An 18,419-nucleotide genomic window follows, 5' to 3' on the forward strand; every position below is an offset into this window, starting at 1 on the left:
AGCAAGAAGCCACCTCTGTTATGTGCCCCCAGTGTATTTGCAGTCCTGAACACTGAACAGTGCATGTCTGGCATGTAGTAGTTAAATAAATATTTGTTAAATGAAAGAAGCTAAAGGAATAGAGGGCAAATGGGAGGGAGGGAGAGAGCGAACACGGGAGGGGGGAAAACCCTTTCTGTTCTCTAAGGCCATTATTAAGGGCTAGATTTTTTTTTTTTCACAACATGCAACTTTAAGTTTTGCACTAGTAAGAAAACAGAAAATTTGTAAAGTTTTGCCTTTAATTTTGTTCACTCTGAGACTCAGAATCCTCGTAGATACATAAGCGACAGGCTGACGAGATGCGTGGCTGGCAACCTTTGATGAAAAACCCTCATTCAAGATACAGGATTATCTGCCAGCTTCAGTCCTGTCTTTGATTCTTTCTAGTGTGGATTTAGAAAATAACCAGTAACCCACAGAGATGTCAAGTATCCTATTAAGGAAGTTTATTAAATTGTGACAAATCCACATTTGGATAGTGACTTTGGCATTCCTGCAGGATCAGGATTTCTGAAAGAAAGCGCAGCTGCTCAAATGAAAAAAAAAATCCTCTGGAATTCAGGTTTTTGCTATTCTGTGTTAAACCTCACTACTTAGAGTGTGGTCCAGGACCAGCAATACAGCGTCGCCTGGGAGCACGTGAGAAAGAATGTCAGGCTCCGCACAGGACCTACTGAATCAGAACGCATTTCAGTAAGACCCACTCCTCCCGATGATTCATATACACACCAAAGCTGCAGAAGCATTACGTAAAAAGAAAAAACCCTAAACGAGGCACAAGCCTGAAGAGCTGGCAAACTATAAAACATATTGGTACTATTTATGAGAAAGGATTGCTATCCTATGTGCTTAGATAGTTCACATAAATCAGCAAGAAGAATATGAACACCCTAATAGAAAAATAGATAGGCAATTAGTAACAACAAAAAAGAATACACTTATAAAAAGGTTTTCCACTAGAAATTTAAAAAAAATCAAATTCAAGTAGCAAAATACCCAGTTGACAAGGCTTGAAAATACTGATATTTTGTAGAAATATCTGTTCTTGGGAAAGAGACTTCAGGGCAATAGGCACTCTCTGATACTATTAAAGGGCACGTAAATTGGCACAAGTTCCTGGAGGGAAATTTGACATTAAGTATCAAATGTCTTAAGATTATAAACATCATTTGATCCAGACGTTCCAAATATGTAATCTGTTTTTTAAGAATTAAATTGAAATATAGATAGGAAGGGAGTTATTCCCAATGTAGAAATTTTTCAACATCCTAAATATTTAACAATTGATTTATTAATTATAGAGCACCCAATGGATGGAACTATTATTAAGTCATTAAAAACCACGCTATAGAAGAGTTTCTAATGAACACAGGAGAAATGCCATTTTGTATAAACATCCACTTATGCAAAAAGATCAGAAGGATAGATACCCAAATGTTAAGAGTAATACATCTACATTGCCGGAGGATGGGTGACTTTTCCTTTGTATGTTTTCATGTTTTCCAAATTTCCTGCAATGCAGTTACATTACATTTCGGAGTACAAAACAGTAAACTTTAGAAGCACTTGGCTGGCTCAGTCAGTGGAGCATGTGACTCTTGATCTCAGGGTTGTGAGTTCGAGCCCCACACTGGAGATCGAGATTACTTTAAAAAAAAGAGAGAGAGAGAAGGTAGTAAACTTTGCAGTGGTGGGATGAAGTCAGCTTATCTCGGCTCATAAAAGCCAATCGTTAAATTTTCAGGAATTTGTGAGCAGGTTGTTAAGCACAGCCATTTTAAAAATTAAATTATATAAATTTACAGTTAAATAAATTACATGAAAACAAAAGTAATGAATGCTTAAACTCATCACTTCCTGATCGTGTTCCTGGATTTCACTATTATCTGTGGCGCTGAGGCTGTTTATGCCCATTGTATCTGCAGAGTGGAGATGCCAACGTGATGACGAGCTCGCGCTTCTCTCCTTCCAGCTCAGGGACATGAGGCCGGAGGTTTGACATCAGCTTCAGCGAGAGCTTTTTCTTTGTGAAGATCGGCAAGTACTGGCAGCTCAGGCCTTCCTTTCCTTCCCCCAGAGAGTTACTTCTTAAACAGTTACCAGCACGGCGCAGATTTTTAAAAATTGTTTCTTTTAAATGACTATTTCTTGTGAAAATAGAATGTGGCCCTTTGGTGGGGAGAGGGGAAGAGAGGATTTTCCTGTTGTGAGCAAATTAGGGAGGGGAATGTAATTAAATTAGTTTGATCCTTCCAGGAATGTTTCATATCAAAAAAAGGTGGTCATGGTGGTCAATAGTTCTCTCACCAATTAGTTACTGCAAATCAAGCCAACCCCAGTTTAGCACCTGTCATCTTCCTTTCTACAGCCTTGTGTTTGGTCTCTACAACCCAGCTGAACCTCTCTGAGACATCCCAGTCTATAAAAAAAAGAAAAGATAATGAATGGCTTTTTCATTCTTGGAGCTTGGGATGAATCAAACTAATTCATATATTTGAAAGTACTTTGAAAACTATGAAATATACGGTATGATTATAATATTTATCCCATCACAAAGACCATGGATATCTTCTTATAAAGTAAAATTAGAACCAAATGTATTCCTATTCATAACATATTAATACTGCATTTGTTTTGAAAACATTTTTAGCCACAAAGAATTCTTCTAATTTGAACATTTCTAGAAATATGATTTTAATAAGAGTGCTCACAAAACCTCCAGGCCCAAATTTTCTCCCTGTGTTTCACAGATCCTGATATTGTCAATGCACCAACTGATTTTTCGGGAAGTGGTAATCAGCAAAATAGGTAAACTGTGTGCAGGGTCCAAATACCTGAAACAACAGAAGAATCCACCAAAGACGATTCCAGGGAATCACAATCCTCGTCCCAGCCCTCTCTCTCTGGACTTGGCTGACCTGTGGCTGAAAGAACTGCTTCTTGAACGTCAGGGCCATCTCGTTGTGATAAATTCTCAGGCTCTGTGAATAAAGCATCAGAAGTTAACCACAGTGCAGTGCAGACTTGTGGACCGTCTGCATCACTGCAATAGCTCTTCTGAAAAGGAAACAGGAGTTCCTAGTAGACATTTACCTGAATATATTGAAATACTTCAAAATACAGAATGTGAATTGTTAATGCAAGTTTTTACACAATATAAATAGTTATCATTGTTATTTTGAAAACCAAGTGGAGGTTCCCGGTAGAAATTTGTCAGAATATACTTTTATACGTTGACATTTTGAAATGCTAGGAACATATATATTTTTTTAATGACACGTTATTTCTATTTTTAATATGGACACCATGAGTAATTCTTTCCTAGTGATTAAATTTTATCTAAAAAGACTTTATAACAAGTATCATGGTAATCACAAACCAGTCTGATGATTTCCTCTCTGACCATTACTGGTAGGAAGTAAGACACTTATTTAGTGACACAAAGTTATATTTAAGGCTGAATTATGAAAATGCAAATTTGGTGGTGGTTTTTCTTTAGCTTGTGCTCTTGCCATCTTATTCCCTCGCCGTGCGTTCTGCATGAGATGTGCATATGCTTTAATGTCAGCCCAAATTCATGTATTTTGAATATCTGGAGATTTTTTAGGAATTCAATAAAATATTCTATATCCTTCCCTTTCCCTTCCCTCCATTTCCACCACCAGCCTTTCTTCCTTCGACCAACATGCATTGGATGTTTTCTTCTATGTGGGTTACAAAGAAAAATAAGAGTTTCTGTCCTCCTGAGGCCATAATCTATCAGAGGAGACCAATTCCATAAATAAAGTTTCTTGAAGTATCATTGTGGATTAACCCATCTCAAGAATAAAGGGAAAGTTTGTCCTGCGTGCAGAGAATTTCCCGAAGAAAATTGTTGTGTCTTTGGACTCTGTTGTTGGTGAAGACAACTTGATAGTGTTTGCAGGCACGCATTCAGTATGTTTGGGGTTTATCTATACTCAGAATTGTCCATTTATTTGTGCTTATCATATAAACGCTATGGAAATGTTGAATCATTAAATCCTCAAAATAGCCTTAGGTAATAGTATTTTCTCCACTTCACAGAGGAGCAAACTGAGGCACAGAGAGGGCAAGTACCTGTTCAAAGCCACACATCCACGGAAGTAAAAGAGCCAGGATTCAATAAGCATCAGGATTGGGAGCCCAGGCTGCTGGATCAGTCAGCTCAGGCCACAAGAACAAAACACCAGAGATGGAATAACTCAAGCCAGATAATTTTATTTTCTCATAGTGCTGGAGATTGCAAGTCCCCGATCAACGTGCCAGCAGGACTGGTGTCTGGTAGGCACTCTCTCCTAGGGTGCAGAACGCCACCTTCTCACTGCGTCCTCACATGGTGAAGAGAGAGACAGAGATCTCTTTCTCTTCTCATAAAGCCACAGTCCTATCAGATCAGGGCTCACCCTTCCGACCTCATTGCACCTTAATTACCTCCTTGGAGGCCCCATCCCCCAGAAACAGTTACATTAGGGATTAGGGCTTCAGCGTATGAATTTTGGGGAAACACAACTTTGTCCATAGTAACTCCTAACCACAAGAACGATCACAGCTAACTTTATTCCGGTCATTAAGACCTACCAGAAAAATGTTTAGATTCCCATAAAAAGAGGTACAGTTCAGCAAACAAAATTTCAATCCCAACCCCTCGGATTGGATTTTCTGAGAAATGAAAAAATAAGCCCTGCTTTTTAGGATGAGTGGGTCAGGAGCAGCCTCCCTGTGGGTGGGGTGGTGGGGGGTACATGGATGCTGCCCCAGCTGGGGACTGGAGTTTTCCTTCCAATCCTCGAAGGAAGCTCAGAGATCTCTTTCCACTCTGCTCCCTGCCATCAGAGAAGCCCTCATAACTGGGTCAATGCCCATCATCACTCCCTTTGGTAGAATGAGGGAGAAGCCTCAACTAGGTGAGGACCCTGCTACGGGACCAGAAAGGGGGATGGATAATTGGTACTCCCTTTTTTTCTTTCCACAAGGCCTTTCCCCCTTTTATAAAGGGCTTGGCCTTGGCCAGCCAGGTTGTGTGCGTGGGCTGGGAAAATGTGGATAAACTAGTCCCTAAGCCATTCAGAAACAGACACAAAAAGACTGAATAATAACACAAATTTATGGCAGACAGTAAAGAAAGTGAAGAGGAAAGCGGGAGAGTACAGATCTATGTGATGACGTGTGTTACAATGTAGATACGTATTACCTGGGATTTACTATATTTACGCTACCTGCATTGCTCTTGTTCAAAGAATTATAATTTTTCAAATTACATTAAACTTCTAGAAGCACCTTCGTGGCCCGGTCGGCTGTGTCCGACTCTTGATCTTGGCTCATGTGTTGATCTCAGGGTGCGGAGCTGGAGCCCTGCATTGGACTCCATGCTGGGCATGAAGCCTACTAAAACAAACAAACTTCTAACAAAGCATCTTGTGAAGAGGAACTGAAAAGTATTTTAGAAAGAGGGACGCCTGGGTGGCTCAGTGTGTTGAGCAACTCTTGGTTTCCGCTCAGGTCATGATCTCTGGGTCCTAGGATTGGCCGCATGGGGGTCTGTGCTCAGCATGGGGTCCGCTTGTCCCTCTTCCTCCCCCAAGCTCCTCCCCCTACTTGCTCTCTCTTTCTCTCTCAAATAAATGAATAAAAATCTTTAAAATACATATATTGTAGAAGGAAATATGGCCAGCCATGTTGTCTATGTCAGGAGAATCTAGACAACACTTTGGAGCAGATCTTCTAGACTCCATCCTAAACAAGTGTGCCACCGTATACAACTGTAAAATGGGTGGGTACCCTCGAATTTGAGGGACAGATATGACAAGGTCTTGTGACCTGAAAGGCCACCTTTCTAATGTTCCTTATTACACTGAGACCAAAATTTCCCAGGGAACAGCAATAAAAAAAAAATCTAGACTGCAACCATTTTCTCTTTGAAATTTAAGCCCTTAGATGTTTGTCATGGATGGAAATGGTTCCATGAGGTCCTGAAAGGAAACTCATCATGGGTGTGTGTGTGTGTGTGTGTGTGTGTGTGTGTGTGTGTGTGTATTTAACTACTGGGCAAAATTAAGCTATTTCATAAATAATATAGAATAAAAAATAATGTGCTATTAATTTTAATAATTCCGTAACTTTTTTATTTTGCACAAGCAACTTAGAAAAGTGCTTATCGTGTTTCTTATTCCACTAGAAAGTGGTTTGTGGCAACAGGGCCTTTGTGGATCTCATTGAAGTCTGTATCTGCAGCATTTGCAACAGCGAGTGTGGCACTCATTGCACATTGTTCGGTGAATGAATGACGGGATGACTGGATGAACAGAAGTAGTGGAGTAAGCTTGAAGTGATTGTAGTGTATTTAAATCATTCCTTACCAATTATTTAAATCATTCCTTACCAATTAAATCATTCTTACCAAACCATTGGATGGAGTCCAATGCAGGGCTCCAGCTCCGCACCCTGAGATCGAGAGTCGGACACAGCCGACCGGGCCACGAAGGCGCTCTAGAAGTTTAATCTAATTTTAAAAATTAAAATTCTTTGAACAAGAGCAATGCAGGTAGCGTAAATATAGTAAATCCCAGTAAATCCCAGCTACTGTCACTTTGCCTTACATACGAGATTTTTGAAAACAAGATACATACCCCGAAAAGAAAAATAAGATGGCAGTTTATATTAGATTTACAAATAATATATGTGAAAGGGCTCTAAAATGTTACTTTTATTATTATAAATTGAAGGACCAAAAAAGAAACCTCACAGGAAGTAATATTGAGATATGTTGGTAATCACAGGCCTTCTATCAGATGTTTAATAAATTCCTTAAAAATTGTTAGGGATGACCAGAAGACTAGCAGCACAGCTGTAATAACCACTAGAATATTTTCTTCCAATGTATTGGTTATCTCATCAATGTATAAATTATTTTGATAAAAATTTTAGGTAATCATCTTGTTTTCAATATAAGATGACTAGTGGAAAGAATGTTAGACTAGGAGTCAGCTGCCAGTATATAGATATATAAAGCTGCCAATAGCCCAGTGTGCTGAATTTTGTGATCTTGGTAAGTTAATCTTTTCCCAGGCAACAGTTTCCTCACTTGTAAAGGGGAAAAAAAATAGATGATTTCTCAAATCACTTCCAATTTTGAAATTTTGATTCTCAATATCTTAGTGTTTGGCATTGTGTCCACAGGCTTCATCAAATTCTCAACCACTAGGGAAAATGTACAAACTCTTTTTAAAAGTAGAATTAGGGGTGCCTGGGTGGCACAGCGGTTAAGCGTCTGCCTTCGGCTCAGGGCGTGATCCTGGCATTGTGGGATCAAGCCCCACATCAGGCTCCTCTGCTATGAGCCTGCTTCTTCCTCTCCCACTCCTCCTGCTTGTGTTCCCTCTCTCACTGGCTGTCTCTATCTCTGTCGAATAAATGGATAAAATCTTTAAAAAAAAAAAAAAGTAGAATTAGATATACCTGCATTGCTTTCAAAGCAAGTGGTGCCTGTTAGCTCTTGGACAAGGGCGTGGTTTTCTGTTTGCCTCAGAACAGTCAGAAATTCAGAAAACCAGTTTTCTTTCTGCACGATCCTTCTCAGTAGCTCTCTTACACCTGATTCATTTCCATTGCTTTCTGCAGCAGAAATCTGTTTTAAGAGAAAAGCAGAATTAAGAAGATCACACATCTTCTGAACAATTTTAAACAGGAGCTAGCCTTTTTAAAAAATGAGTAATCAAGCATAAATATTAGTAAAGGCTTATATTCCACCACGAAAGGAAAGAACAATGTCACTTGCAGAAATTCTGGATTGTAGTGGGGAGCAAATCTCTGGGTCAAGCCCCATTTTAAAAGCCACAAAGATATTCAAAACTGACACTTAGGAAGAAGGTTCTCCCTTGGCCATTCTGAATAACGGGGACAAGAGAAAGTGTCTTTCATTTCTTGTTCTGTTCTGTTCATTTGCATCAATTTCTTTCCATGTATCTAGAGCTTGCTATTTCTTTTCAACTGATGGAGTCTATAGATAGGAAGCCAAATATTTCTTACCTGACTCCTCTTTCTTGACTATCACTTCTATGAAGTAATTACTATCACAAGATTTATAGTCTTGTTTACTTAGTATTTGCAATATGTATTAATGACTATATCATTTTCTTAAATTTGCATTTAAGATTATGAGACAAATTTATTTCTACATATATTCCTTTCTTAAGGTATGGGGCAGAATTATTTCTCTATCTATTCATTACAACTTTTAGCCTTCCTTTGATTTCTCTTTTAAACCAGCAAAGCATTTTAAATGTGGACCATTTGTGTAATCATTATCACAGGGCATTTCCCAGTTCTTAATATGGCACGAAACATTTGGAGAAAAGACTAATGCAAGCCCCATTTCAACCACAAAGAAATGAGACAGGGCATCACCAGCCTGCTGTGCCTTTAGGAAAGCCTTCATCCCTCTGGGCTTCCGCTTCCGCGTGGGCAAAATGAGGCAACTGAAAAGAAATGTGGGGGCTTTTCCACTCTACCTGCACATTGGGCACACCTGGGGAGCTTTAAAAACACTCATGTCTGGGATCTACCCCCAAGAAGTCTGACTTATTTTGACTGTGTTGGGAAGCCAGAATTTTTTTAAGGCTCTCATGATTCTCAGCAGCAGCTTAGATGAGAAATACTAGATTTACCTCTTCTCAAAGGTCCTTCTGAGTATGTGTCCACCTCCTACATGGATAATCTGGGTTGTTAGCTAGATTAATTGTTTCCTATTAAATTTGTGTATTTTCTAGTCCTATAAATGCAGCCTATAACTTTTTAGCGTCAGGTGTTTGTTTGCATTTTTGGAACAGTGTCTGACACAAATTTAGTGTTAGTTATTATTATGGATGACTGAAGAAAGCATCTACCGTTATAAACCCTTCACCAGTGGACACGATTTAGTACAGAAGTATGAAGCATGATTTCTACCCAGTGGGCACGTTTGTCTTACTAGATAATAGTTAATAATGTCATTATAAATGCTTTGCACCTATTAACCCAGAAACCCTGAAGGAGGAGCCGATATTAACCCACTTTGCAGACCAGAAGTCTAAGGTGCAGAGAATTCCGGTTACCTCCCTGAAGCCACGAAGCTGGTAAATGGCAGAAGGAAAATTTCATCCCAGGAATTGACTTCAGAGGCCGAATGCTGCCTTGCTGAGCTATAATTAGAGCTACTAATTGTCTCCAATTTTAAGCACATTTTCTGACAAGAAATGGGTAAGATGACTACTGGACTTAATAAAATTTAGGTGATTTCAGTTCAAGTCCCTCACAGCATTTTCTAAGCAGATTCTTGCTCATTTCCTACCTTTCGTCTAACTTCATTCATCTCCTCATGGAGACTTTTTGTCTTCTCCGGCGTTTGTAACATCTTTATTATTATCTGCTGACTTAAACCATAGTTGCTAAAGACATTTAGTAAGACTGGTTTGAGCACCTTCTTTTAACTCAACCATTCCTATTTGTAATTACCTCACTCTTTAATCACCTTTAAATCCATCTGACAGTAGTCATCAGAAAGCATTTCTCTAAAAATAGTAAGTGAGGCACGGTAATGAATATTCTCACTAAAAACCTAATTATATTATAGGCACTAAATTTTCTTCCACTATTAAGCAGTTAAGTTGATTTTAACTGTAGGATTACATTTGTCAAGCTTGCTTTGTCCTTATTGAGTTCAGCATTTGAGGATCATGATATCATTATTTCCTACGAGTGTTTATATTATTTGAACAGTGGAACTACCTATAACACCTGTGCAATTTTTGCAGCTTCATCAAGATTCTGAATTTTTAAGAAGTCTTCTGAGTTTGGGTGCTAGAAAGTAGCATCAGTTCCCTTTGAAACATATATATATATATATATATGTATTATATGTATATATGTATATATATTAAGTAAATATGCATATATTTACTTAATCTGTTCTCCTGAAACATACTAGAGACATTAGATCCCAATATTAAACTTGATTATGGAAATTCTTTTTTTTTTTTTTTAAGATTTTATCTATTTATGTGACAGAGAGACAGCCAGAGAGAGAGGGAACACAGCAGGGGAGAGGGAGAGGGAGAAGCAGGCTCCCAGCTGAGGAGCCCGATGTGGGCCTCGATCCTGGAACGCCGGAATCATGCCCTGAGCCGAAGGCAGACACTTAAGGACTACGCTACCCAGGCGCCCCTGATTATGGAAATTCTTGAGAGGTATTTAGACTTGAGACTTCAACAGGACATGTGATGATTCTCATTCATGTTCCTCCCCTACTGAATATTTTCTCTAAATATGAAGTTTAAAAATATTTATGATACATTGTTAACTAATTTATGGAATAGAAAATAAATATGAATTTGTGGGTAACACAATTACATGCTTTCACATTCTAAATTCTTTGATCTATGTTTTTTCTTTCCAACAGAAATCAGTAAACAATGATATTTCCATTAAGCAATGGCTTGCCGACAAAATTGTTTGAGAAAAATATTTTCTCTCCTTCATAAAAACCTTAGATAACTATTTAAATATAATGGTGATTTTTTAACACAGCAGAGCTCAGGAAGCAAAACTCATGTTAAAAACAAAGAATTTTTAAAAAGCTAGTTCCTCATAGGAAGAGAGGAAAAAATAAAACAAGACAAAATCAGAGAGGGAGACAAACCATAGGAGACTCTTAATCATAGGAAACAAACTGAGGGTTGCTGGAGGGGAGATGGGTGAGGGGATGGGGTAACTGGGTGATGGACATTAGGGAGGGCACGTGATGTAATGAGCACTGGCTGTTATATAAGACTGATGAATAACCGACCTCTACCCCTGAAACCAATAATACATTGTATGTTAATTAATTGAATTTAAATTTTAAAAAAATTGTTTTAAAAAGAGAAAAAAAAACTAGTTCCCCATTAAAGTTAATGTGTTTCTAAATGAATATGTATCATTACATTGATATAACTAATTTCTTATTAGTATTTTTTCTTGCTAATAAAATTCTTACACATACTAATTTACCTGATAATACAATGAGCTGGGGGAGACTGACTCAGGTTCTCAGCTTCACGTAAGGACAACTGGACTTGATTTCTAGCTGGACTCAACATAGTATCTCTTGTTCTCCTATGTAAATGAAAGGTATATGGGGTCTTCCTGGACTCTGGATGTTTAATGCTTTGAACTGGCCAGGACTGAAACATGCACCTCTCTTCAGCTGTTCAGACTGATATTAAGACACTGTGGAAATGTATATATGGTCACCTCTTTTCCAGAGTTCATGGCCGTCAAAGTCAATGGATGTGCCAAGAGGTCACTAAGAATCCTAAAATAAAAGCAGGTCAGTACAGGGGCAGCCCTTTTCTATTAGGGATCATTATATTATAGTGATCTATAAAGCGATTCTTATATTTATCATTGACTCTCCAGTATTTACAATAGTGCCTTGCATATGCTAGACATTAACTATTTATTAGAAGAACAAATACTGATCAACACTACAACGTAAGCTCCATGAAAGCACAGACAGTATCGGCATTATTATCCAGTCTCTTCACCACTGGCATGGTGTCTGCCACAAGATGTCACTCCATAAATTTAAACCAAATGAATGCACAGTCAATCCGTTAAATAAGTTTCTTTGGGTACTTGCTGGACACAAAGCTAAATCTAGGATCATTTCCAGAGGCTCTGATGTATGAAGGGCAGGGGTTGCAGGGATGGACACGAGAATCATAAACTAAAATGACAGACCAAGTAGAAAATGTCTACTAGAAAACAGGAAAATAATTAAAATAAAATATTTTCTACAAGTCCTGCCTTCTTAAGTCAAATATTACGTTAGGCTGTCAAAAAAGCCAATTTGGAGATCTTATGTCCATCATCCATCCATTTCCAAATGCCTGGCAGGGGAAGGCATGACATCATGTGTTCTTACCCCTTATCCCTTATCCCAGGAAACTTTCTGGAAATAAATTCGATCAATCAGTTAATACTTATTAGTACCAGTTTTAGACCTAGTCCTGGCTTGGTTTCTAAAGATGAAAGACATAGTTTTTCCTTGGCATCACAGTTTAATCCAGGGGGTTTAAGCAGATCCCAGTTTCAATATGGGTGATTTACCTAAATCTCTGAAACTTTAAATTCATAAGGAATTGTAACCAAATGACTGATGATAAAAGTCATCATCATCATCATCATATCAAAACAACTCTTTATTATTATTATTATTTATTAAAAAGCTTTTTCATAAACATGATTTCTCATTTGTATTCACTAAAGTACCGTGAGTGAGAAGAGACATTATGTCCACTTTCATGGGTAAATTTAAGATTAAGGAACTTAAATAACTTGACCCAAAGTAACACATAGAGTAAGAAACAAACATAGATCTCAAATCCAGGTTTTCCCATGCCAAATTCTCATGTTTTTCCCCAGTACGTTTTGCTGTTTTGAGGTAAAAATTCATCAATACCCCCATATCAATATAGATTCTTCTAAACCTAGTGCTTGTTTCCCACTGTCTCTGATAGCTTATTTTCCATTGTCTTCGACAGCTTTGATGACACATGTAAAATGATGTGTAGACATGACTCCAGAATCTCACAGAGACACTATTCCTCCTCAGAAAGCTTCAAATGCGTAGCTCCTCCATCTTTCAGAGCCTCTTTTGAAATATGAATCTGAGGGACAGTTTGGGTTGCTTTGGCTTTAACTGCTACCCAGTACATAAATGTCCCTTTACTCTACATCTTCTTTGTGTCAGATCCCTTGCATTACTGCTAGCTGCCTCCACGCTTGCCAGAATCAAGAACTTGGATAAAATCTAGCTGGCGGAAATTCAATCCAGGCAAGACAAAAGTGATGCTGATAGGCAGAAGTATTTAGAGTAAATAAGGAGAAGTGCTGTTTCGCTGGCAATCGGGACATCATACCCACCAAACATAAACAGCTTTGTGGTGTTACTGGACTCTGTTGCTTCTGGACTTCCTAACAGCTACTGTGGCTGGAAATGCCATCTTCCATCTCCAGCTGGCTTGAAGGCTGCATACTGTCTTCCAAATTAAGATTCTGCCACAGTGATGTACACATTTGTCATATCCAGCTGGACTACTATAATGCGTTCTAGCTGGTTCTCAATACACAAAACTACATAAACGTTACAGACAACAGTGCAAAGTAATTTACTTGTTGGGAAAACCAGCCATCAAAATTAGATGCATGCTTGGGTCTTTGGACAGTCCCTATGGCTGTCAAGTCTACAAAGGACTATTAACTTTAGTCACTAAAGACCAAGTTACAGCACAGGCTAATGTGAGGCCAATGTCCAAACTTTGTAATGAAGATACAAACAACTGATGAATCCGAAAGAAAGCAAGCAAGCAAGCAAGCAAGAAAGAAAGAAAGAAAGAAAGAAAGAAAAAGAAAGAACGAACGAAAGAAAGAAAGAAAGAGAAAAAGAAGGAGGAAGAAAGAAAGAAAATGTCAGAATCATAGCATGTTAGACAAAGCTTTTGACTTTTACTCATGGGTTTGTTTATTTGCCTACATACCTTTCAAAATAAGATTTTTATCTACTTACAACCTGGAATAAGTCACATTCAAATAGGTCAGCATTTCTATACTTCACAGTACATACTTGTTCATTGCAAAACAATGAACAATGAAACATTACATTAAGTGTAAAGTGCCCTGTAAAATTCACCCTGTCAAAATGCCACCTAAAAAATCCACTACTCCTTTGCTAATATGAAAAACTGCAATTGGCAGCGTATTTTTTTAATGAATTATCTGCAACTTTTAATTCCCAGAGAATGTCATAACTTCGATTAAAGAAAAAAAAAAGTGTGTGTGTGTAATGTAATTTCTCCATTTGGACCAAAATCAAAAGGCACACTGTATAATATATATCAGAAATTGGCAGTTTTTTTCTGTAAAGTCCAGATAATAAATACTATAAGCTTTGTGGGCTGCATGGTCTCCATTCAACTGCTCTTACAGTGCGAAAGCAGTTATAGTATGTAAATGAATGAGCATGGCTCTGTTTCAATAAAACTTTCTTTATGAGCACCGAAAATTTAAAAACCTAAAAACCATTCTTAGTGTTTGGGCCTGCAAAAACCAGTAATAGGCTGGACTTAGCCCACGGGTCATGGTTTGCTGATACCTGTTCTATGGAACTACATAAAATAAGGCGAAAAATTGCATACCACCAGGACTTACATCCCTAGGTCAGCCACTGCTTTCCCGGGACACCTTTGCCAAGTTACGTAACCTACCTCCGTTTTCTCATCTGTAAAAGAACGTGAATAACCTTAAAAATCTTAATGGATTATTGGGAGCATGAACTCTGCTAACACATTTTGCAAATGATATCAAGGGTCTATAGTAAGTGTTCAATAAATGTTTTCTATTAGCACGCATGACTATTTTGGAGTTAACTCCTCTTTGGCTTATACAAGTGAAAGGATTAGAAAAAGAGCTTTTTTGTACTCCAGTTCTCAAAATTACATTGTGAAGTGCCTAACCATTCTCTTCTCAAGAAAGGAGGGGACCAGATTTACCCAGAGATGTCAAAGAACATTTGGAGGGGGGCAAAGGAAGGAGCAACCCCGAGTTACAAAATCTTGCCTCCATCTGAACGGACACCTACCCGACTTCTGTCTTCATTTGTCAACAGTTTCTTCTCCATACACCTATCCAAGATATCTCTGACCAGAAGTCTGTCCACCAGGGTGGGCTGAAGGAGGGTCAGCAGTTGGAGACACTCATCGTGAGTGGTCTCAGAGGATGGAGACGGCAAGTCGGTGAGCTCTGGGTTCAGGTAGCGGGCGGCTAAATCGCTGCCTGCTCTCTGCAGGGCCACCAGAAACTGCCTAGCCCAGCCGGGGGGCCAGCCTCCCTTCTCCAGCGCGCTCAGAAGTTGATCAGCTGCCTGCATGTTCCCCGCGTTGACGGCCGTCCTCTGAATCTGCTCCTTCACGTCATCGGGCAGAAAGTTCAGGTAGTCGAGAACGGGCTCCACCTGGATGTACGTTTTCACTCTGGCCCTGAAACACGAGATGAGATGGCAGAAACTCTGGTCTGCAGAATAGCCGTTCGACATCTTTCGTTCGTGCTCAGCAAAGGGAGACGATTCTCCCAAGTAGACCGACAGCTGGCTGTTCTCCGCTCAACAGGTGAGCTGCGGGTCCCGCGGTCGGCGTGGAACCCCGCACGGTCCGCAGCGCTGTGCCTGACCAGCGGGTGGCCCGCAGGATCCCCCGGGGCGGCGCAAGCGGGCTCGGTGGGTCGCACCTGGGCAGGGGGCGGGGCGCGCCGGCCCAGGGACGCGGCGGCGAGGAGCTGCGGGCGGCCGCGACCCAGCGGACTCTCTGCTGTGTTCGCCCCGGGCCGGAGACCAAGACGCTGCCGCTGCCAACTCGGGTGGGAGCTTTGAGCTCGGCTTTCGGCGAGGCCGTTCTTGTAGTTGCCGGACTTGGGTTTCTGTTTCGATTCTCTCCCGCTTCCTCAGGCCTTTCCAGACGTAATCCGCCGGGGCGGGGAGGGGAGTTTTCCCAGAGCGGGAGACACCCTTCGGTCGGCTCTGGCAAGGACCGTCTTTGGTGGCAGGCGCTGTGGGAAACCGAAAAGGAAAGCGATTTCGAAAGCGGCGATCCCGCAATGCTCCTCCTGCAGGTATTTGGACTTCTTTGCAGGGTTCTGCCTCAAAACCCAGACTTCTTTCCCACCGCCGTCTCGCTTACCCCCTGTCAGCGAAAAGGCGGAGGGCTTGAGAGCGCGTGATTCGGGACTTCCCGGTCCCGAAGTGAACAGAAACTGCCACACACCCTGACGCCTGCGGAAGGGGTCACCCTGAGCTGGTGAACACAGGTAGTTCTGGCCCGCCCCCCACCCCCTGTCCGGGGGTAAGAGGGTAAGACTGCGGGGAGCAGGTGGAGAAAAGGAAGCTGGGAAGACACCTTTCCAGAGAGGTGTGAACCCAGAGCCACAGGGTGAAGTGACCTTTGCACCCTTTCTAGAATGAACCTGACTTCCTGTGGGTCCCCCCAAACCCGCTCTTTCCTCTGAGAACTTGTGGGTTTGAAAAAGAGTGTATAATGAAAAACGGTTTGTTTGACTGCCTGACGTGTAAATGGTAGTAATTGTTTGGCTTTGACCAGGGCCTGGTGACAGACGACGCAGAGGGACTTTAACCACCAACTCAGCTTAAGAGGAAGCCAGGAATGAAGGTTTTCCATCTCCCAGCCTGTGAATTCCCCATATTCTTTAATATACAACTTTCCTTTAATAAAACAAAACAAAATCCCCAACAACTTATTTTTGATATAGCTGCCATTCTTTTCTTGGATTCAATACAGAAAGTTTTGGCTGAAGCAGTGAGGAACTTAATTAGCAACTAATGTACCAACTTGTAGTAAACATCAACATTTGTCTATGTCATGAGGGAAAAAAAGACACCCACACTGAAAAATGGCAGCCTCGGTTCAGTACAGAAGCCACATAAAAGTGAGTCGTTCAGGTGGCTGCTCATATTCTGTAGCCCTGGGGGCCTGGGGCTGGTCGTGTGTATGCTTCACCATGAGAACCTCAAGGTCTAGAATTACATGGAGGATGGAGGGGTCATTTAAGCCATTAAAAAGATACAGTTAGAAAAAGTAATCTCTTAGCAAAGCACATTCAATGAAGTTTAGATAGGACAGGGAAGCCCGGTGCTGCTTTGCACCGGATAAGAGAAATACAGAGTCTTTGTTTTCATCAGAGCCATAGAAAATATTCAGTTGAGCTCTTTATAGTATGTCATCTTATTTTATGCTCTAATTATATTATGTAGCTAAGCTTTTTTCTCCCCTGTAGGATTGTAAACAGCTTGAAGAGAGGGCATCTTTACACACTAACCAGTACAATACAAACAGTAGGTCCTAACCAGTAGTCCTTGCTCATTACCCTCAATGGGAATTTTATTTGCCTTGACCTTAGCAGCTGGTCTAATGTCAAACACATAGTGGAAGTTACTGAAGTGAAATAAAACTTTGGCTTTGCAGGTGGACCTGCCTTATATTATTCTTTTCTGGTTCCTCTTAAAATACTAGTATGTATTTACTTAATTTTGGGATTTGACCTTTACCTAAAAAAAGGAGATTAAGGGGTGCCTGGTTGGCTCAGTCGGTTAAGTGTCTGATTCTTGATTTCAGCTCAGGTCATGATCCTATGGGTTGTGAGATCAAGCCTCACGTCAGGCTCTGTGCTCAGCAGGGAGTCTGCTTAAGATTCTCTCTCCTCTCCCTCTGCCCCTCCCACCACTCGCTCACGCTTGCTCTCAAAATAAATCTTAAAAAAAAGAGATCAAATTAGATGTTTCTACAAAAGTATCAAATTATCAATTTTAGTTATTGGGTCTGTGAAGATATCTTTTAGGACTATTCCAAGAAATTCCCTCCACCCCTGCCCTTCAGGTGCTGACAAGTTTCATTTAGTACATTAAAACAAAAACCAACCAACCAACCAAAAATCATTCTATCCCCTGATGTCCATCCTTCTGTTCTTGAGTTTCAAACACTGGAGGATACAAAGGGATTGATGGCTAAATATGGGGAAATAATGCCATCATCTTAACACCATAGAATTGCTGTTTGGATGACAGAGGGTTAAAAATAGAAGCTTACATGTGTGATGTTCAGATTACATCATTCATTCATGCAATCATTTAAAAATATTTATTAAGTACCTGCAATATGATCAGTGCTGCTCTTGTGTAGTTAATAAAACTGAGCAAAGCTTCTGTTTTTATGGAGCTTACATTCTAATGGGAGAAGACAGATACCAAATAATAGCTAGAAAATAGCCAATGTGCCAGGTGAGAACAAATGCTATGAGAACTATGGTAAGATTCATTCCTAAGTGTTTTGTTGTTTTTGATGTTATTGTAAATGGGATTGGTTTTTTTATTTCTTTTTCAGATAATTTGTTGTTAGTGTATAGAAACGCTACTGATTTTTCTATATTGATTTCGTATCCTCCAGCTTTACTGAATTAGTTGATTAGATCTAACAGGTTTTTGGTGGAGTCCTTAGGATTTTCCCTGTATGAAATCATGTCCTCTACGAATAGAGACAATTTTACTTCTTTTTGTCCAAATCTGATACCTTTTATTTCTTTTTCTTGCCCATTTGCTCTGGCCAGAACCTCCAGTACTATGTTGAATATGAGTGGTGAAAGTGGGCACCCTTGTCTTGTTCCTGATGTTGGTAAGAGCTAGACACTAATGAACATTATAGTTTCACCAGCTGATTTTCTATATAGACACCCTCCTCTAATTCTCACCATTAGCATTCCATAATATCTATCAGTAACAA

General features: G+C 40.0%; 1 protein-coding gene and 1 long non-coding RNA gene across 2 annotated transcripts in view; one reads left to right on the plus strand and one right to left on the minus strand.

Annotated features, from left to right (window-relative positions):
- Positions 1–15,169, minus strand: part of IFIH1 (interferon induced with helicase C domain 1) — a 52,468-nt gene extending 37,299 nt beyond the window's left edge. Inside the window, exons 1-3 of the mRNA XM_045780757.2 lie at positions 14,717–15,169; positions 7,519–7,687; positions 2,877–3,023 (exon numbers count right to left, since the gene is read on the minus strand). Coding sequence (XP_045636713.1) covers positions 2,877–3,023; positions 7,519–7,687; positions 14,717–15,169 — 769 coding nt within the window. The remainder of the gene's footprint in view (positions 1–2,876; positions 3,024–7,518; positions 7,688–14,716) is intronic.
- Positions 15,170–15,601: 432 nt separating this feature from the next.
- Positions 15,602–17,351, plus strand: LOC148110747 (uncharacterized). Its single transcript, XR_015724017.1, has 2 exons — positions 15,602–15,741; positions 16,227–17,351. It is a non-coding gene; the product is annotated as an uncharacterized LOC148110747 (long non-coding RNA).
- Positions 17,352–18,419: the final 1,068 nt, after the last annotated feature.

The sequence above is a fragment of the Ursus americanus genome, chromosome 1 (genome assembly GCF_024610735.1).
Source record: "Ursus americanus isolate L20-20 chromosome 1, mUrsAme1.1.p, whole genome shotgun sequence".
NCBI classification, from domain to species: Eukaryota; Metazoa; Chordata; class Mammalia; order Carnivora; family Ursidae; genus Ursus; species Ursus americanus.